Raw genomic sequence first — 22,021 nt, forward strand, 5'->3', positions numbered from 1 at the left:
GAGCGTAGTACGTAGGGAGTGTGATGTGACTAGAGGGTCTCGCACGTCATTGCTTCTGCCCGCTGAGCTCAATGCACACACCTGGGGCTTACTGCATTCCCCTAGTGCCCCCCCACAAACTCCCCATGTCCTACCCTCCCCTCCCCTTTTTCAGGGACTCCCTGCAACCACTTTGTGTATCCCCTCCCTCATACCATTGTCCCACACACCTGCCACTTTCTATACCCCCCATTCGCTCTCCTCTCATGCCTGGGTGCTTCATTCCTTCCCATGCCAGAGGCTCTGTGTGTGTTCCCAGTACCAGGGGCTCTGTATGTCCCTCCCCCATGCTGTGCCCCCCCCCTTCTGTTCTTATTTTATTTTTTTCTTTCTGGGAGATCTGGTTTTCTGTTTTTTACTGCAATCAATAGGTTCTGCCCACATACAACATAGTTTAGTTATATATTAAAGACTTATAGAAAGAGACCTTCTAAAAACATTAAAATGTACGACTGGCACGTGAAACCTTAAATTAGAGTGAATAAATGAAGACTTGGCACCCCACTTCTGAAAGGCTGCTGGCCCCTGCTGTAAACCCTGAATATAATGGAAACCACTTCAAGCCAAGGGGTGAAGCAGCACCCTAGATCCAGCATCTAGAACATCCCTGAAATCAGATGCAGTGTCCAAAAGTTATTGCATTACATCCAGACAGGCAGGTAGGCAGGCAGAGAAAGGCCACTGAGCTGAGCATAGGCCCTCGCTTTGCTCAGCCAACAATCTGAATCACATGCCAGCAATTCTGGCTGAGAGATTTTAGGGGAACCTTGATTCATAGATTTTAGGACCAGAGAGGGCATGCAGCATTCGCTCTGTCACTGCAAGGTCACCTTTGCACTGGGGCAATACTCCATGGGTTGTGGTTGTAGCCAGATTATGCTGGCAGTGCAACACAAAGCAGCCACTCTGCCCTGAAGGATCCAGCCCTTTGCATCCCACAGTTACTTGAAATGAGAATAATCTCCAGTTTCTCCACAATAACCCATGCATCTCCTCCACTCTCTCCAAGCAAGGCTGGGGACTGTCTCCTCAAATGTTTTCAACTGTGGGCTTTTCAGGGTCTTTGGGAGGACAATTGTGATTGCTAGGGGACTGAACAGTGAGATAACGGAGTATGTGATGCTAAAGCAACTGTCTGTGTGAGTCACATATGGATGGAGACCATGCCCGAGGGACTGAAATGCAACTAAAGGATGCAGCTAGCACGGTTTTGGCCTTCTGCACGCAGATGGGCCTGAAGCTGCAAAGGGCCATTTGCTAAGGCCGATCAGTTTTGCGAGGGGTTCAGGCGGTGAATGACAAGAACCCCTTGGCACTTGCCATGTTGGAAACGTCTCTAGTAAGGTATTTTTCCGTGCCGTTCTGTTTGACTTGTTTCCCTTCCTTTTATGGCTGGGCTTGTATGTTATTAATGGACATTTAATTCTTGTATAATAACTCATTTGAATTTTTACCTTGGGCTTTGTACAGGTTTCCCAAGGTTTGGGCACATTTTCCAATCCAGTCTGTTTAGGGTTTATCCAGATTTGCCAGAAATTGCTCACAAGCCCAGACAGAACTGCCTCAGCTGGAATTCCCAGCATGGTGGTCCCCACCGCTTTCCCAGGGGTGGTTTATGTATCCATGACAAAGGGGGGAAAATGAGCAAGTCAGTTTTGTGTTTGTGGGTTGATGGTTCAGGCTCACTGAGCTGTGCCTTCCCTTAGCTTAGCACTGCACCCTCACCCCAGCGCTGCGAACCCCAAGAACATCGCTGAGGAGGATTCTGCTGCAAAACTGATTTTGCAAAAACAAGACTGAAATGATAAGACACCTAAAAATTACATGGGACGTAATGTGGGGTCCCTAATGGGGCCACTAGGCCCAGGCGACACATGCCCACACCTAGGTCACCACGTTTCCAGGGACACTACGGTGGAGCGCCACCCGCTGGCCAGCCTTGTTTCAGCCACAGTGTGGAATGGGAGACCGTCACATAGGTCATTTGAACCAGGCCAGGGGAGATCAAAAATATCACTTGCCTAGACTCACTGTAATGGGGGCCAGCCCTGGTGACTGATATCTTAGTAGGGCTGTGACAGGAGAAATCAGGCAATGTGAGAACCCAGACACAAGTCATGCTTGGGTACTTTAGATTAAAAATTTGAATTTTTTTGTGAAAAATTGTCACTATTTTTGCTGACTTTTGTAGACATGCCTGGCTGTGTCCCATATATGCCATGCACTCAGACACATTCATGTCTGCCTGTCTTCAATCTGGCAAGCTCTGGTAATGGCCTCCCAACAAATCAGGAGCAAACATATAAACAGCCAACCTTGTTCTGCCTCCTAGTAGCATCTTTTCATTGCCTTTGATATTCTTCTTCTTTAAAAACATGCTCTAGCTCCACCAGGGGTTATGACCTTGATACAGAATTTGATGGGAGAAATTCTAGGCCCTAAGTTATATAGTTGGTCAGACTAGATCAGGGATCATCAGCCTTTGGCACGCAGCCCGTCAGGGAAATCGGCAGGCGGGCCGCGCTGGTTTGTTTACCTGCAGCGTCTGCAGGTTCAGCTGATCGCAGCTTCCACTGTTCACCGTTCCAAGCTAATGGGGGCTGCGGGAAGCATCATGGGCCAAGGGATGTGCTGGCTGCCGCTTCCTGCAACCCCCATTGGCCTGGCACGGCGAACCACGGCCAGTGGGAGCTGCAATCAGCCGAACCTGCGGATGCTGCAGGTAAACAAACCGTCCTGGCTCGCCAGCGGATTTCCCTGACGGGCCGCGTGCCAAAGGTTGATGAACCCTGGACTAGATGATCAACAGATCCCTTCTGGTTTTCAAATGTATGAGTCGGTTTTCATTACTGCACCTGTGATTTTTCTATGCTGTCTATGACTCCTTTTGCCATTCCAAGCTTGAGAATGATGGAGGATCAGATATATCAACCTAGGACATATGAGGAGGGACCAGACGGTTACCTTGGGATGTCCTGCTCCTGATTGCAATGCTGTGCACAGTGGCAGAGCCAGGCTGCTCTGGGCTGGATGTATTGCTGACGTGTTGGATGTCAAGCTTGCAGCTGTTTCATAGCATGCAGAGGGTGTGTCCTAGCTCTGAGAACAGAGAGCAAATACTTGGGCAGGTTGTTGTGTGCAGACTTTTTGTCTTAGCTGATAGCTGGTGTGCAGTGTTTCCAACTCACATTACAATCTTCATCACAAGAGGTTGCCACATTCAGGATTTGCAGTGGCTCCTATGAGATGTGTAATCAAGTGGCTTAGCTAGGGGATTGGGAATCTGGAACCAGCTTCAGATTCCAGCTCTGATGCTGGCTACCCTTAGGTAAATCACTTGATTTCTCTGTGCCTCAGTTTCCTTATCTGAAAAATGGGAATAATACTGGCCTGCCTCACAGGGGACTGGAGGTGCACTGAGCCAGGACTTGTAAAGCATGTTGAAGCTGTAATTAACCATTGGAACAACTTACCCAGAGTCATGGTGGATTCTCCATCGCTGGCAAGTTTTGTATCAAGACTGGCTGTTTTTCTAAAAGAGCTGCTCTAGTTCACAGTGAATTGTTCTGGGGATGTTCTCTGGCCTGTGCTATGCAGGGGATCAGACTAGATGAGCCCTTCTGGCCTGGGAATCTGGGAATTGCTGAGTCAATGTGACACACTAGTCTAAGCAAACTGCAGAGCACTCCTAACAACAACTTACTCTGTTGCATTTTGACTGGATCTCCACCCCCTCTTCCTCACAGCTTGCACTGAAAGCCCATAGAAGTGAAATAGATCAGACCTTTCTGAAAGACCCACCCGTGCCCCCCCAAGCTCAACCAGCTGAAATAGAACAGCCTTTGCAGCAGCAATTGGATATCTGCCTCTCACACTAGAGGGGTGCGACCCGCACCTGCTGCCCAGGGAAGAGGGCTGCCATGTGACAGATCTGACTTTACGACCATGGCCCTGCTGCGGATGGCTGTCCTCAGAGCTACCTCATCCACCCTGCAGCTGCTGCATAAGGTGCTGTCACTCTCTGATGGATGTGCCCCAGAGGGAGAAGTCAGTGCATTCTGGGGCCTCATTCTGGTGGCTGAGATTGCAGAGGGAGGAAGAGGACATGGCAGAACATGGCTCTTCTCCTCTACCAGTGATGGTGACCCCCATGGGAAGTGGAAGATCGTGGCTAAAGCTCTCAGCCCGAGGATTCACAACGGGTTCATCATCTTGGCATTCACTCCTGACAGCTTCCAATCCTGTCTAGGTCAGTAGCAAAACAATCTTGGTGACCTCGTCCTCATCTCCAGTGGGTGTTTTTCCACCTTGCCTGTATATTGTGCCATGGTTGCTTTGGCAGGGTGGGAGTCTTTGCTGAAAGTTTGTCCAGGCATGGACTAGCCGGGGGTGGCAGGGCAGGCAGAGGTGGGGAGCTGTTGCAGGGCAGCTCAGGCTGGACCAGCTGGGGGTGGCAGGGCAGGCAGAGGTGGGGAGCTGTAGCAGGGCAGCTCAGACTGGACCGGCCGGGGGTGGCAGGGCGGGCAGAGGTGGGGAGCTGTAGCAGGGCAGCTCAGGCTGGACCAGCCGGGGGTGGCAGGGCGGGCAGAGGTGGGGAGCTGTTGCAGGGCAGCTCAGGCTGGACCAGCTGGGGGTGGCAGGGCAGGCAGAGGTGGGGAGCTGTAGCAGGGCAGCTCAGGCTGGACCAGCCGGGGGTGGCAGGGCAGGCAGAGGTGGGGAGCTGTAGGTCGGGACTGGCAGGCATTGACAGAACGCAGGGCAGCTCAGGCTGGACCAGCCGGGGGTGGCAGGGCGAGCAGAGGTGGGGAGCTGTAGGTCGGGATTGGCAGGCATTGACAGAACGCAGGGCAGCTCAGGCTGGACCAGCCGGGGGTGGCAGGGCGGGCAGAGGTGGGGAGCTGTAGCAGGGCAGCTCAGGCTGGACCAGCCGGGGGTGGCAGGGCAGGCAGAGGTGGGGAGCTGTAGCAGGGCGGCTCAGGCTGGACCAGCCGGGGGTGGCAGGGCGGGCAGAGGTGGGGAGCTGTAGCAGGGCGGCTCAGGCTGGACCAGCCGGGGGTGGCAGGGCGGGCAGAGGTGGGGAGCTGTAGGTCAGGACTGGCAGGCATTGACAGAACGCAGGGCAGCTCAGGCTGGACCAGCCGGGGGTGGCAGGGCAGGCAGAGGTGGAGAGCTGTAGGTCGGGACTGGCAGGCATTGACAGAACGCAGGGCAGCTCAGGCTGGACCAGCCGGGGGTGGCAGGGCGAGCAGAGGTGGGGAGCTGTAGGTCGGGATTGGCAGGCATTGACAGAACGCAGGGCAGCTCAGGCTGGACCAGCCGGGGGTGGCAGGGCGGGCAGAGGTGGGGAGCTGTAGCAGGGCAGCTCAGGCTGGACCGGCCGGGGGTGGCAGGGCGGGCAGAGGTGGGGAGCTGTAGCAGGGCGGCTCAGGCTGGACCAGCCGGGGGTGGCAGGGCGGGCAGAGGTGGGGAGCTGTAGCAGGGCGGCTCAGGCTGGACCAGCCGGGGGTGGCAGGGCGGGCAGAGGTGGGGAGCTGTAGGTCAGGACTGGCAGGCATTGACAGAACGCAGGGCAGCTCAGGCTGGACCAGCCGGGGGTGGCAGGGCAGGCAGAGGTGGAGAGCTGTAGGTCGGGACTGGCAGGCATTGACAGAACGCAGGGCAGCTCAGGCTGGACCAGCCGGGGGTGGCAGGGCGGGCACACGTGGGGAGCTGTAGCAGGGCAGCTCAGGCTGGACCAGCCGGGGGTGGCAGGGCAGGCAGAGGTGGGGAGCTGTAGCAGGGCGGCTCAGGCTGGACCAGCCGGGGGTGGCAGGGCGGGCAGAGGTGGTGAGCTGTAGCAGGGCGGCTCAGGCTGGACCAGCCGGGGGTGGCAGGGCGGGCAGAGGTGGGGAGCTGTAGGTCAGGACTGGCAGGCATTGACAGAACGCAGGGCAGCTCAGGCTGGACCAGCCGGGGGTGGCAGGGCGGGCAGAGGTGGGGAGCTGTAGCAGGGCAGCTCAGGCTGGACCGGCCGGGGGTGGCAGGGCGGGCAGAGGTGGGGAGCTGTAGCAGGGCAGCTCAGGCTGGACCGGCCGGGGGTGGCAGGGCGGGCAGAGGTGGGGAGCTGTAGCAGGGCAGCTCAGACTGGACCGGCCGGGGGTGGCAGGGCGGGCAGAGGTGGGGAGCTGTAGCCGGGCAGCTCAGGCTGGACCGGCCGGGGGTGGCAGGGCGGGCAGAGGTGGGGAGCTGTAGCAGGGCGGCTCAGCCTGGACCGGCCGGGGGTGGCAGGGTGGGCAGAGGTGGGGAGCTGTAGGTCAGGACTGGCAGGCATTGACAGAACGCAGGGTGGCTCAGGCTGGACCGGCCGGGGGTGGCAGGGCGGGCAGAGGTGGGGAGCTGTAGCAGGGCGGCTCAGGCTGGACCAGCCGGGGGTGGCAGGGCGGGCAGAGGTGGGGAGCTGTAGTAGGGCGGCTCAGGCTGGACTAGCCGGAGGTGGCAGGGCGGGCAGAGGTGGGGAGCTGTAGCAGGGTGGCTCAGGCTGGACCGGCCGGGGTGTTGTGTGGCAGTAGTGACGGGTGTTGGCTCCCCGACGCTAGACAAACAGGGATATTGAGGGGCGCTGGCACAACACGTGCAGGCCCAGGACTGACTAGCAGGATGCTGCAGGTCAGGATTGAGATTCCTGCACTGAGACAGGCTCAAGCTGATGCTACTGATCCTTCCAGTCCTCCCAGATTTTGCTCCATGTAGCAGCAGAGCTGGGAATAAATCCCTGGAGAGTCCCAGGGCTGTTCATTAAAAGGTCTGGTGGTTGTGAACGTAGCACTGTGCAGTGTAGTGAGCCCCAGAGGCACCCTCAGTGTGGGACAGTGCAAATGGCAAGAGGGTGGATGGAGGATCCTTGTTTATGTCACAAAAACAGCATGGGAAAAATGACTGTCAAGATGGGGTTGCTGCAAATAGGCTGCTGTGCATACAGCCCATGAGCGCTTCCCTGGCTGTGACCCTGGACACCTGTTTGTTCAGCACGTTTCCCACTCACTTGCCCACAGAAGTGACTCAGTATTTCTTTCCCTTCCTCCCCCCAGCTTCTTAAGGTCACTCTTCACTGCACTGCTGATTACAGCGTGAGAATTTTCTCAGCCCTTCACTCTGCGGTGTGGCCTGTGATCTCAGGAACGGGGGAGGAAGCAGCCAAACAGGGAAAGCTTTGCAGCTATAAATTGTTCTGTGCTGAGGTTTACGCCCCATGTCTCCCAGGGAAGAGTTGGGGTCTTTCTACATCCCCCCCCTTCTCCACCAAAGCTCTCTGGAACCAGGCCAGTGATTCTGACACTAGGGGCTGCCAGGGTAATGCACAAAACCCACCGGCACTTCCTCACAACTTGGTGAACCCCACAGCCTCCTTAGCCCTGGACTCAAGCCTGCAGCTAAAGAGGCATCAGTCTGTTTAGAGCCCTCCGTTAATTAAACTTGAAGCTGAGATGGAGCTGCACTTTAAAATAAGGTAGGCTTGAGCACTCACGAGAGGGCTACAGAAACAACAAGGAGTCCTTGTGGCACCTAAGAGACTAACAGATTTATTTGGGCATAAGCTTTCGTGGGCTAAAACCCACTTCATCAGATGCTACAGAATCTCATGCCTGACCTTTGCATGCTACTTTGGCTCGCTCCACTACCAGGCGTAGAAGCCAGCACTCTGGCACTCCATGTTGAATGTTGTGCCGATCCAATTGCCACATAAGGGTGGACATGCAGTTACCCAGCCCAGACATCCATGAACACGCGCAGCGGGCTTAGGGTAATGACCCCAAGGGACAGTGCTCAGGGATCTCCAGCTGAAGGAGCCACATACCCCTTTTCACTCATCAATGGCAAAGGTGTGTGAGCACTATTATTCCCGCTTGCACGTGGGGAAACTGAGGCACGGCTAGGTGATGGAGCTTCCATGAGGTCTGGCAGTGAGTGGCAGAGCCAGGGGTAGAAGGCAGAAGTCCTGATATTCACTCCCATCCTCAACCGTTAGACCAAACTGCCCCAGGAAGATTAGCATTCAGTGCAAGGTTGAGTGTACACTAGAAAGAGCAACCCCATAACCATAATATGTTGTTCTGAATTATTATTATTTATTACAGGCTCACCTAGCGTCCCCAGATGAGATTGGGGCCCCATTTTTCCTACAGGTTTGTACAGCACCTAGCACAACATGCCCCAGCCTGTTTGAGATCTCTAGGCACTACCACAATATAAATATCAAATAGTAATGGCATTGAACTGTGCCGGGTGCTCTACATACACAGCGAGAGAGTCCTGGCCCCGAAAAGCAGGTCGGGGCAGAGCTGGGGATAGACCTAGAGCCCGGCATGAATGTCTCAGAGGCTGGATGTTCATTAGAAATGTCTGTCAGCCCCCTTCCCCTTCCCATGCTGCAGATACCCTGACAGGTAGTAGCTGTGGGTTCCCAGAGCCGTGCAGACATCACATCAGTATTATACTGACGGTGAGCAGAGAATAAGCAAGAGCCAACTGTGTCCTTTGCTTATGCAAGAGTAAAACCTAGCAAAACAAAACATTGTGCTCACTTGTCGGGGACAACCCAGGCAGGGTTTCTGGGGAGGCTAGGGGGAAGGCAGAGAATCCAGCATGATCCCTTTCCCTTCCATGAAACCCTATTGAGAGCGAGGAGAGTCTTGGACTGCTTCATGTCATTTTTTGCCTTGTTGCTTTGCATCAGCAGGGCAAAGAGGGGCACAGGGCTTAGAGGGGCACCCAATCTCCATCCTACCCGGCTCCGAGAAAGCCCTAAGAACTTGGCCCCTCCTGTGTTGCACTGGTTGCACAATCCAGAGTCCTTTGTCCTTTGCTTATCACAATTATCTGGAAGGAAAAGATAATCAGGCATCTTCAGTTCCCTTCAATAGAGTGTGTTTCTCAGGCTCGGAACTTCCCTTATCAGGAGCCATCTCTCACCAAGGGAAGGTTTCTCATGGACCTTTGTCCTCCAAGAATGCTCCCGGGTGTGTTTTCAGACTAGTGCAAAGTCTTTATGACAAGTGCTTTCTTCAGAACACCTAGCTCTTAATAGCCACATTACAAGGGAGTATGTTGCCAGTGTGAGGGAAGTGCTCACAGTGACAGCCCTGAGAGCCGGGTGTGGCTGTGAGCATGTCAGAACTGCCTGGCAGAACTTTGTGTGTCTCAGGATATGGCAGGTGGCCATTATTCCTCGAGGATCACACTTCCACAGGGACCTACTGCTGCTACCCAGCCAGTACAGACACCAGAGCATTGGTGCCCAGGTCCAAACTCTCCAGCCTCACGGGTAGGAATGCAGGCTGTCTGCCATAGGTGGGCCTGTATGAGAAGAGAATAGGAGATGGACCCTTTGCTGGGGTGGCATAAGCACCCCAAGTGAGACTAGGTTAATACCCTCCGACAGGGTCCAAGTTTGGGAGAGCCTCCTACCCCAGCCTGGAACTCACACGACATATGGAGAGTATTTTTAAGTATGGTGTCTACCATTGTTTGGCCTAAGCAAACATTTAAGAGTATGGGTTTCAAAATGCCTAAGTGATGGAGAAGCAAAGCTCCATTAAAAAATCCCATCCTTGAAAACCACCTTTCCCCTGCTCCTGGTCCATTGCTCTTCCCATGGGTGCTATGCTAGGAATTCCCCAGCCCTGTGCCCAACTCAGTGCTGGTGTGCGGGGGATCCTGCTAACAATGGGACCCAGGCTCGCAAGGACCTGGTTCTGCAGAGTGCCTTGTCATGAATAAAGGACACTGGGGGGACTGGTCAGCTCATGCCTTCCACTGGCGTCCTTAACAAGAGTGGGTAGAATGTACCACAATCATATTCTGCAGGGAGAATTCAGTGCTTCTGATCACCAGGTCTCCCCCTTCTAGTCCTTCGTCTCTCAAACAAATCCCCCTCAAGCTGGGCCAGCCTCCAGCCTGGCTTCTCATTAGCCACCACTTTACACAGAGGGCAAAGAGCATGGGATAGGAATCAGGGGGCTGGGATCTGGTCCCAGCTCCGACACTTGCTTGCAAGTTACTTAGCCTCACAGGGCCTGTCTGCCCTGTCTGTAAAGTGGAGTTAATGCTTTGTAAAGCAGAGTGTTTGGGGATCTGTAGCTGGATAGTGAGCGGGGTCGTTATTTATGTGTTTGACCAGTGGGGGAGCGTTTATTCAGGAAGACAGCAGGTCAGAGAAGCACTCCCTCACACTCTGAGAGCTGGATTGCTGCCAGCATTGTTTCCCCTCTCTGGGGGGGCTTCATTTCTCCAAGAATGAACTTCATCAATAAGAATACCCCCTTATTTTTACCCCTCATGACCTCAGAGCTGCCTGGGCATTCAGCTGTCCTCACAAGGTGTAGGCATGTCCCCTTCTCCAGAGCCCCAACTCCTCTTCATGGAGATTAGTTGACTCCCTGCAACACTGGGTTTGTCTCAACAGGCAAGAAGTCCCATTTCACCCTAAATAGCGCGGGATTAAGCACTGCTACCAGTGTGAAAGTGAGGCCCTGGAATAGGCCATGAAAATTGTTACAGTGGGACCCAGGAAGCTGGCCTGCCACTCCTTCCAGCCCTCCCACAGGCTCTTTGTGATCCTCTTCTTGCCTCCCAATATCAGAACCACTCCGGCAGTTTGGCTAATCTGGATTCTACGGCGCTAGCAACACCTGCCGTCATGGAGACCATCCCGTCGTTCCAGTGCCACCCTCATAAATATTTACTACTACTGCTAAAAGAACAGGAGGACTTGTGGCACCTTAGAGACGAACCAGTTTATTTGGGCATAAGCTTTCGTGAGCCCCAGCTCACTTCATCGGACGCATACCATGTCAGCGCAGCTGCTGCAGCTGCATTTGGATCCTGGAACCCAAGCATCAAGTCGCAGCCGTGGCAGAGATGACTGGGAGAAGACTCTTAGATAAAGAGTGGAGGGAAATGAGGATTTCTGGTCCTCTCAGTGTCTCTTTTTTCATGAGCTTAGGACATCGCATAGGGCATAGGACATGGCCATCGCTTGGGGGGAGGGATACGTCAGTGGTTTGAGCATTGGCCTGCTAAACCCAGGGTTGTGAGTTCAATCCTTGAGGGGGCCATTTAGGGATCTGGGGCAAAAATTGGGGATTGGTCCTGCTTTGAGCAGGGGGCTGGACTAGATGACCTCCTGAGGTCCCTTCCAACCCTGATAATCTATGATTCTATAATTCTTATCCAGTTTCCTAGGTTGAGCCAGCACTAGGAGAGCAGAAGGTTGGGCGCTGTGCGCAGTGGGGTAATGAGACCCACGTGAATGGGTGTGCATGAAGGAGTCTGCCATTGCCCAAGAGAGTCTCATGAGGTAACCTGTGTCCTGAGGGGAAAGTCAGCATTGCTAATGCCACTGAAGTTCTGGCACACAGAACATGGGGAAAGGGCGTGAAGATCTGTGCAACCTATGCTGTCTGTGGCAGCTCCTTTTGGCAGCTCCAGTGGGCGGAGCTTAGTTTGTGGGAGGAGTTTGGAAGAATAGCTCTACTTGTCACTTCCCAATTACACCCCTGCTTTTAACACACTTCTTAGTTGTTTAAAAGCAGGGAGATACATTCTGCTCGTCAAACCCTTGGTGGGCTATAAATCGTACACAGAATAAAATGTCAGAAATCCCTTTGCACAAAAGCTGTTGGACTCTTTCGTCCCAGAGCCCATGTTCTAGCCCACGAAAGCTTATGCCCAAATAAATTTGTTAGTCTCTAAGGTGCCACAAGGACTCCTCGTTTTTGTGTATTTTAGCACTCTCACAAGATAAGGCGCCATATTTACCCTGCTTTAGGAAAGGAAGGGGGAGAAAAATCCCTCCTTAAAGAAATCTTCCCCTCTCCTCCCCCAGCCCCTTCCAGACGAAGCCCTTTCTCTCCAGAGCCACCACGGAGATGACCTTTTCACAGCAACTTTTTTCTAAGATTGTTTGCCGAGTTGGCACCCTGCTTACTGGCTCCCAGTGGCCTTTTCAGACAGGCTGCCACAGGGACACAGGCATCTTCAAAAGCCTTTGAACCGAATTCCATCAAGGGGGGTGGGGCGGGAGCTTTACAAGCTCCCATTGAAAAATTGTTACTTTGAAGTGATGTTGCATTTTCAACCCATTGAAGCACCACAATTAAGAGGGGGCTGGGGCCGATCGAAAGGCAAAATGCTGGGTGTCACAAGCCTTTCTCTCCTTCTCTTTGTAACGATGACCCTCCCACCCCCTCCCGTCTCACCAGCCACATCCCACAGGGGAAGGGGAGTGGCGGCCGGGGGGAGCTGGTACTTCACGCTGTACAGGCTGCCTTGAGGAATTTTTTTTTTAAATCCCACATGCTAGCGGTGGGAGAGGTGTGAAGTCCCCGGGGCTGAGAGCTCGCAGGGCTGCACCATGGCTGACAGACAGGGAGATTTCCAAAGAGACGGGGAAATGCCAGGCCTTCCTGGAAGAGCACAAAAGCTCAACTGACTATCAGTAAAGCCCAACCATGACAGCTTGGTACCTTCAGAGAAGAAAATAACCGAAAGGGGTGTTTATATTTAACCATTTCAGGGCTGAACATGCATTTTCAAAGACAGAAGGGGGGTGATGTGATAGGGCAAACCAGGGATTTTACCACATCCCCAGTACTAGAGCTGGTGGATTTTTTTGGCAAATAGTATGTTCTGAAATGTTGCCTCGTTCAACCCAAATGACTTTTTTGTGGGTTTTCATTTCAGTGAGACAAAGACCAAAATTCAGTTTGTCTTTTTTTTTTCATTTTATTTTTGAATACAGCCACCGACCTGAAAATCAGGTTGATACTTCTGGGGGCTCCACACTGCTGTGTTTGAGGTCATCATTATTATTGATCATTATTAGAATTTAAGAACAGCCATACTGGGCCAGATCAATGGTCCATCTAGCCCCTATCCTGTCTTCTGACAGTGGCCAGAGCCAGTTGCTTCAGAGGGAATGAGCAGAACAGGACAATTATCGAGTGATCCATCCCCTGTCTTCCAGTCCCAGCATCTGGCAGAGGCTTAGGAAACCCAGAGCATGGGATTACATCCCTGACCATCTTGGCTATTAGCCATTGATGGACCTATTCTCCATCAATTTACCTAGTTCTTTTTTGAACCCAGTTATAGTTTTGGCCTTCACAACATCCTCTGGCAATGAGTTCCACAGGCTGACTGTCCGTTGTGTGAGAAATATTTCCTTTTGTTTGTTTTAAACCTGCTGCCTGTTAATTTCATTGGGTGACCCCTGATTATCGGTATTACAGTAGCATTTAGAGATTCCAGCCAAGGTGCAAGGCCCCGTCATGCTGAGCGCTGCCCAGATACATAGTGAGAGCCAGTCTCCGTCCCTAGGAGCTTACAATCTAAATAGGCAGGACAGAAGAAAGGTGGGCAGGAGAAAGGAAGGATTATTCTCTCCATTCTGCAGACGTGAGGCCCAAGAGAGTAATCACTTGTCCTCGGTCACACAGTCAGTCTGTGTTCCAGACTGGAAATAAGGGGTAAATGTTTAACAGTCGGAATAATAAACCACTAGAACCACTTACCAAGGTCCTAGTGGATTCTCCTTCACTGGCAGCTTTAAAGTCAAAGGCTGGGTGTTTTTCTAAAAGTTCTGCGGTAGGAATGACTGTTGGGCAGGTCTCTGACCTGTGCTGTGCAGGAGCTCCACCTAGATGATCACAGTGGTCCCTTCTGGCCTGGAATCGGTGCCTCCCTCGGCTTTGCCTGCCCCTTGTCAAACAGGCAAAATAAACTGAAAAGTCCCTACCTAGATCTGCAGATTTTTAAAGCAAGAAGGGTCCACTGTGATCATCTATGCTGAGCTCTTGCATAGCACTGGGCAAAGAACTGCCCCAGTGACTCCTGCACTGAATTTAACAGCACGTGGCTCCCTTCAAAAGACATCCAGCCTTGATTTAAAGACTCCATGGATGGACTTGAACACAACAAGCTTAGGACAAGAAGTGTCTTAAGCCAGCCATAGACTGTGTCCTGAAATCTTCCTGGGTGGTGTTGGTTTGAGTGACAGCCCTCATGTCTTTACATTTTGGTCAGGGTCTGTCATCACATTTACCCAGTTCTTTGTTTCCTTTCTGTGGCGGTCGGGTAGTTTAGAAAAGAGATCCCACATGGAATGTTAGAAAAGGCATATAATACATTCACAGGGCATTCCCGTTTTACTGATCAGCAGTGCTTGGATCTGGTCACAGGGTGCTTAGACATTTTTAAATGTATCAGCTAACGTGGTAGCTGTGTCTGTCATGACTCTCACACCCCTTGGGGCCAGGATTATAGACATGCTGAGAAACCCGTTATTTTAGAATAATAATACTGGATCCTTCTCCAGCACCTTCCATCAGAGGATCTGAATGTACTTTATACATTAATTAGTGAAGTCTCTGAATGCCACTGTGGGATAGGGAGGGAGGGATTATTACCCCAGTTTTACAGATGAGGAAATTGAGACACAAAGGAGGAAGTGGCTTCTCCAAGATCAACTCTATCGGAGTTGGAACCAGGCACCTGGGCCCTTGAGTGCCAACCATGTGCTTTGACCACACGGCCACCCTTCCTCTGGTTTGATAGCAATTCATAGCCTCTTGGCAGAGGTGTAAATGCATACACATGGTACAGGCCCTGCATAGCCAGGCGCTCAGAGTATGTTTAGCAGCGCTCCTGGCTTGGGAATACACCTCTATTGAGGTGGCCCTTACTCTTTCCATGCATGGTCACACAGCGCTGTGGGGCAGGCAGCTGAACTCTCCCTGCCATGGAATTCTAAGCGAGGGTTAACCAGCCCGAAGGAAGGACCCGCGTCTGGACCTTCCACAGGGCTTATTCTGCTCCACTCCTGTGTGCCGCTCTGGGGCATTCCTGGGCCACAGAGGGAGTGGGAAGAGGCAGGAGAAAGATTCCTCCAGCTGTGCAAGACCCTTGTAAGGGCTTCTCCACAGCCCTCTCTTGCAGCTTCTGCCTCAGGGCACGGTGGGCTCAGCACAGGGAGTATCAGCACACTGAGTGCTGGGACCGGGGGGATTCTTGGCCGTCCCTGGGGCTGCTCATGCAGTCCCCACAGCAGCACAGACTCTGGAGAGTGTAAACATGATTTAAAGCTCCCCCTCCCCTGCCCCCCTGGGCTGTGGCTCCCAGGAGACAGAACAGAATTTATCCCCATAGGATTTCAGAGCCATTTCTACAGAACGTATTACATACGTCTCTAGAACCCTCTTGGTTTCAACCCTAGGATTTTTCTCCAGCAACACCACCCTGTGTTTGAATTCCAGTCTCCACCCACGTGGGGCATTACGGGCCGGTGGAGGAGTCACTGGCCCAGGAGTCAGCCCTAGCTCTGCTTTGTGACCTCAGGCAGGTCACTTCATCACTTGCCACAGGCACTGGAGAATGGCACTGGGCGTCTGTGCAGAGTGCTTTGAGATCTAGGGCTGAAGAGCTAAGTACGATTCCTGTATTACTCTATTGCACTCCCTGGAACAGTGAGGCAACTCCTGACGGAGCTCTCTTGTGTCCTGGAGAGGAACAGCCCCAGTGATGTCATACCAGATAGATGTAAGTTGCCTTTTGTTTTATAACTGTTGTCTAGGCATGAGAGCTCTCCATGCCAAGGATGAATCAGCCCCTGCTAATATACTCAGTCTGCCTCCCTGTGTCACTTTCTGCCAGACTTCCTGATGGATGACAGTCAAGTCAATCTTGGACTTTTGCCTCCTTGATCCCAAGACCCAGCCGCGCCCTCGCCACTGGGACACAAGCAATGAAAACCTGCATTGCAGTGCCAAAAACTAATAGGTGTTGTGTCTTTGTTGGCAATGACATCAGTCCCTGCACCCACAATGGGATTTTAGATGGAAGCACGTATGCTCTAGGAAGTGCCCAGCCAAAGCTGCCTGCCAGGAGCAGGTGCACAGACTGAACTCCCCAGGGAGCTATCAGTGCAGGATCACATCACCTGGAGTCAGAGGAGCATGTCTCTTTGGCTTCTTTCACCTCAGAACAAACATCACCTTGTTTTGGGGGGACAGAGGGGAGGAACAAGGGGGTTGCATAACTGTGCTCCAATTCTGTGTTTCTGCAAAACACTACACCTAGACCATCTAGTGCCTTATGCCTTTAGGACCTGAATCTAGAACAATCCAGTGTAGATTGTTAATTGAGTCAATTACTTTTCCAAAGCTGATCGCTAATCCAGATAATTATTCATAATGCTATCTAACATTTGCACAGCTCCTTTCATCCTCACAGATCACAAAACACTTTGCAAGCTTTCTGCTTTCTCTCTCTATCGGTGTCCTCTGAAATGCAGCCACCTCTGGGGTGTAGCGCAACACCAGTTTGAAAGTACACAGCAACTACACAACATCTCATGTCAGGAAGCAAAGCATACCATATCGACATAAACTTTAGAGGGAATTACAGAATGTGTTGCCCAAACTGGCATTTATCCAAGACATTGGTTAATATCCCTTCTCTTGTGGAATGTGCAGTCTGATATTTAATGAGCTTCAATTGTTTAGACCTCAGTTTCAAAGTACACATAACAGACAGCACTACCATGAGCACTTGACCCACAAGCAACACATTTTGCCATTGGTTCAGTAGAGACCCTGCCTCTGATCACCAGGACCTGCATTTTCCTTGGTGGTTTCCTATCCAAGCACATCCAGGCAACCCAAAGTGACATGGCTGCAGGCCGCCTGGATGAGCAGCAGTTGCTGAAGCTTAACTTGGGGACTCATTTGGCCACAGCAATCAGCAGAGTTCCCCATTACCATACAATCTACAGCAGCCACAGATGATACTCTGGGGGTAGGGTCCCCCCAGCTCCTCACTCTGGCCCCTGTATGTCACTGGGGCCAAGGGAGAATTCCTTTGGTGTAGGCACTGCTGTGGGCCACGATAGGCACACACCCTACATTCCCCCAGGGTAGGAGCATGCGGAGGGTGGACCCAGGGCCTGGGAAGCAGTGCCCATGACTACAGCTGTCCTGCTTTGAGGCACCACCACCAAAGAGGCTGCTGTAACTGACACCCTGGCTGAGTCACGATTCATGTTTTTAGAAAATTCATGGCAGTGTCAATGGCAAAAATCTTGAATTTCACAGAGTTTCCAGAATGAAGTTCACAAGTAAAGTTAATCAATTTCAAGGCATATGCATGGAATGAATATTACAATTGAATGTAAATGATTTTTTACAATTAAAATCTGCAGCAAACACAAGCATCTGTAATCCCCTAAATGTTTGCTTATTTCTGTTTTATTTGTGAATTGAAGTTAAGCATCGTTAGTCACTTCACTCATTCCTGTCATAAATATAAAGGGAAAGGTAACCACCTTTCCGTATACAGAACTATAAAATCCCTCCTGGCCAGAGGCAGAACCCTTTCACCTGTAAAGGGTTAAGAAGCTAGGATAACCTCGCTGGCGCCTGAACAAAATCATAGAATCATAGAATCATAGAATATCAGGGTTGGAAGGGACCCCAGAAGGTCATCTAGTCCAACCCCCTGCTCAAAGCAGGACCAATTCCCAGTTAAATCATCCCAGCCAGGGCTTTGTCAAGCCTGACCTTAAAAACCTCTAAGGAAGGAGATTCTACCACCTCCCTAGGTAACGCATTCCAGTGTTTCACCACCCTCTTAGTGAAAAAGTTTTTCCTAATATCCAATCTAAACCTCCCCCACTGCAACTTGAGACCATTACTCCTCGTTCTGTCATCTGCTACCATTGAGAACAGTCTAGAGCCATCCTCTTTGGAACCCCCTTTCAGGTAGTTGAAAGCAGCTATCAAATCCCCCCTCATTCTTCTCTTCTGCAGGCTAAACAATCCCAGCTCCCTCAGCCTCTCCTCATAACTCATGTGTTCCAGTCCCCTAATCATGACCAATGAAGAGACAAGATACTTTCAAAGCTGGGGGTGGGGGGGGAACAAAGGGTCTGTCTGCCTGTCTGTATGATGCTGTTGCCGGTACCAGGTCAGGAATGCTCTTCAGAACTTCTGTTAAGTTAGTAAGTAATCTAGCTAGAAATGCGTTAGATTTCCTTTTGTTTAACTGGATGGTAAATAAGCTGTGCTGGGTGGAATGTATATTCCTGTTTTTGTGTCTTTTTGTAACGTAAGGTTTTGCCTAGAGGGATTCTCTATGTTTTGAATCTGATTACCCTGTAAGGTATTTACCATCCTGATTTTACAGAGGTGATTCTTTTACTTTTTCTTTAATTAAAATTCTTCTTTTAAGATCCTGATTGCTTTTTCATTGTTCTTAAGATCCAAGGGTTTGGGTCTGGGTTCACCTATGCAAATTGGTGAGGATTTTTATCAAGCCTTCCCCAGGAAAGGGGGTGTAGGGTTTGGGGGGGGATATTTTGGGGGGAAGATATCTCCAAGTGGGCTCTTTCCCTGTTCTTTGTTTAACACGCTTGGTGGTGGCAGCATAGGGTTCAAGGACAAGGCAAAGTTTGTACCTTGAGGAAGTTTTTAACCTAAGCTGGTAAGAATAAGCTTAGAGGGTCTTCCATGCAGGTCCCCACATCTGTACCCTAGAGTTCAGAGTGGGGAAGGAACCTCGACCGTTCCTCATTCATGGATTGCCCCTGCATGTGCACAGAACTCTGTTCTTCTGCATGCACACAGCACTGTAAGCTGAGGTCATCTCTTGTGTTAAATACTTTATTATAGACATTTTCCTTTTAAAATATATTGTAAATATCACGGTTTGGGGGCATTATCACAATTTCTGTGCCCTTCATGAAATTGTGATTTACACAGGGCCCTAAAGATAAGGTATGTCTATGCTGCAAGGGAAGGTGTGATGTAGCACAGGTCATTTTACCCAGGTTAGTTTTAATCTAGCTAGCATTGGTGGCAAGGGCTTTAGCATGGGCTACCAATCAGATCACAAGCCTGCCAGAACCCTGGGTACATACTTGGGTTTCTACCCTGCTCTGAAGCCTGCGTCACCATGTCTTCAGTATTGTATTCCAGTTAGAGTGAAGCTAGCATGGTTATGCCTGCCTGCACATTCCCTTGCAATGTGGACAAGGCCAGCCAGGACTGTGGGTATTTATTCAAGCGGCTAGTCCATTCTGTTGTTATCCGAGCTAGCTAGATCAAAGCCAGCTTGGGGACATCCACCCGTGCTGTAGTCACACCTCTGACTGCAGGAGAGACAGACCCTTAAAGCAAACTCCAGAATTGCATCGGCCCATGCAGCAGCCCAGAATCAGAAAGTCTTACAGTCTCCTCAGCCCTCTGCCTGCAATCCCAGTTCCTTGCGTGGCTGATGAACCTAGAGTAAAGAAAGGTTACATGGGGGGAAGGTAGCTGAGCACCAACCCAGCTAATCACACCTGTTACTCAGTATTCAGTGTCTGTTTGTTCTCTCCTGTTTCCACAGAGTGGCTGGCAAAGTCTGAAGAGAAACAAAAGACAAACCCAGCGTCTGACACCTCAGAATTTGACTACCCGCAGCCAGTTTACAATCCAAACTGCCAGTGGCTAGAGGATTCAGACCTCAATGTGGAGACCATGACGCTGGCCACAGGTGCCTCCCTGCAGCTAGCAGCCATCCCGCCTGGGGTGCTGGGCAAAGCGGACCTGTCTTACTTCTACTGTTGCACCCAGTGTGGCAAAGTATTCTGGGAGGGCTCACACTTTGGGCGAGTGGTCTCTCAGTTTAAGGAAGCTTTTGGCACCGCAGAGGGAAGCCAAAGCTTCTATGAGCTGAGCTGAGCTGAGGTGGAGGGTTCCTGACTAGGGACTGGGAATCTCTGCTGGATTCTGATTCCCCGATGAGCCACTGCGGCTTTAACAGGAAATGGACTTTGGTTTGATGTTAAGGGATGGGAGTTTGGTTCCTCGGGGGAGCCATTATCTGAGGTTTGGGGCAAAGGGTTATCATGATCCATACTGTAATGGGCCATGGTACCTACAGGCCTGATATCAAATGGCCTCCAAGGAGATCATTAAATCTGAGATGTTCCAGGACCAATCCCTGTCCTCTGTTGCACTGGTGTCACTGGGGGAAGGGGTGTTGCTCACTAGCCACCCATGGAGCCATGTCCATGCCGGCCTCAGAGAACCCCCATCCACACAGCCCTCCTGCCACAGAGCAGCTCCCTCCAGCTCCAGAGTGGGGCGTGAGTGTGATGTGAGGAACTCCACTGCCTCCCAACACCTCCCAGCCTACAGGCACTGAGCTGGCCACCTCCTCAGTCCCCAGGCTTCAGCTGTCTCTCTCTTGGGCCTGATCCTGAGAGGCACTGGAGGCTCCTCCAGAAGGTGCTGAGTGCCTCCCTTTGCTCCCATGAAGCACTGTATCATTTCTTGTCTCCCCGTAACATTGCCCTGCGGCATGGGTGATACTCAGGCCCTGCCCAGCCAAGGACCCTTTAGCAAATCGCCAGGACCCCAGGGCTTCACCTAGCTCATCTGAAATGCAACAAGTAGTGGCCATCTTTGTCCGAAGGGCTGACTGCTCAGCTAACTGGGAGGCAGTGGATGCTGGACCTCCCAGTCTGGGGAGACAGGGCCAGGGCTAGGACTTCGGGGGCTCCCAGCGAGGTTATTCATTGGTGGGGAGCTTGGTCTCCATTCCCCCATCTTCCCCTCCCAACCCCAGGCAGAGACAGTGGGGCTGCGGGGCTCAGTCAGCAGCAGACCCCCCATCCCCAAACTAGGCTACATGTCACGCTGTCTGGAATGGCTCACAACTGTGAGTGCCTACCTCAGGGCAGACTGTCAGAAAACAAGGGCAGTCGCCCCAAACTGGCAGTGTGGTCTGTAATTACATTTCCCCAAGCCAATAACAAATGTGAACTCCTGGATCACTCCACCAGGCTCACCATGGAATCACAGACAGTCCTCTCAGACTCTCCAGTCTATCTTGCCACCCAGGCAAGCTGAACTTTGTGATAAAAGGTTCTTTAAACTCCAAACCACACCACATCAGGTTTCTCCCAGTCCCAAGAGACCAGTCACCCCAGATCAGCTGGTACTCCAGATCTTACACCAAAGACAAGGCTGGCACCCAATTCTATAGTAAACTAACCATAGGTTTATTAGCTAAGAAAGGGAAATGAGAGTTATTGAGGTTAAAGCAGGTAAAATATATGCACAGGTGAGTCACAGTTTGTAACTCCAAATGGTGTCAGTGATGTAATAAACTGCCAGTTTCCCAAAAGTCTTTCAGGGTACCCAGGTTGTCTCTGGGGATCTCTGCTTTGCACCCAGTACACTTCGCTGTAAGAGTCCAAACAGTACAGACATGAAGGGTCTTTCCCTGAATCCATTCTTATATCTTCTGACAGAAGACAAGTTGACAGTGTCTCTTTCCACATGGGCTTTTCCTTTGATAATGGAGAGTGAGGAATTCACTTAGTCTTTTGACCTTGAACGATTATACATAATGGCCACTTGCTTTGAAATTAGGATATTCTGTTAAAGTCTTTATGTCTTTCCTTAGCATTTCACAAGATTTCTTTGATGGGTTGTTTCGTTACAGGGGTGTACACAATGTAGATGTTTGCTATTACATTATAACAGGAACAGATACATGAAAATAATACAAGTAACATTCCACTAGCTTTCACACCTGAATACACTCTTACATTTACACTCACTTTATCTAGACTAATACACAAGTGAATTGGCCTGTGGCCCTGATCAGACCTGGTCTGCCAGCATCACACCAAGAACCAACTGTGGCCACACTGCCTCGTCCTGTGCAGAGCCAAGGGCCACGGGTCACCTTACAGAACATGGTGGCCCCACTGGCAGAATGGGGCTCTGTAGGAGACAGGGAAAGGTCTGGTGGGAAGCAGCCGGCAAGCGTTGGTCGGATTCCACAGGGCAGACATGCAGTGCCAATGGATGGGTGGAGATGGAGGCGACAGTCGTAACCAGGGGTGAGGCCCAGGTCCCCCAGATTTGAAGGGTAGGCCCCCATCACCGTTGTCCCC

The 22,021-nt window shown here is 51.5% G+C and overlaps 1 protein-coding gene across 8 annotated transcripts in view; it reads left to right on the top strand.

Annotated features, from left to right (window-relative positions):
• The window catches only part of EXD3 (exonuclease 3'-5' domain containing 3), a 573,707-nt gene extending 553,659 nt beyond the window's left edge, over positions 1-20,048 (top strand). For 6 of the 8 annotated variants that reach the window (XM_073314573.2, XM_073314577.2, XM_073314575.2 and 3 more), the window contains one exon: positions 19,459-20,048. In XM_073314573.2, coding sequence (XP_073170674.1) covers positions 19,459-19,793 — 335 coding nt within the window. In that variant the 3' untranslated portion in view covers positions 19,794-20,048. Of the gene's footprint in view, positions 1-3,785; positions 3,937-19,458 lie in introns of those variants that run through there. The other 2 variants (XM_073314582.1, XM_073314581.2) reach the window with 2 other exon arrangements.
• Positions 20,049-22,021: the final 1,973 nt, after the last annotated feature.

The sequence above is a fragment of the Lepidochelys kempii genome, chromosome 16 (assembly GCF_965140285.1).
Source record: "Lepidochelys kempii isolate rLepKem1 chromosome 16, rLepKem1.hap1, whole genome shotgun sequence".
Taxonomy (NCBI): Eukaryota; Metazoa; Chordata; order Testudines; family Cheloniidae; genus Lepidochelys; species Lepidochelys kempii.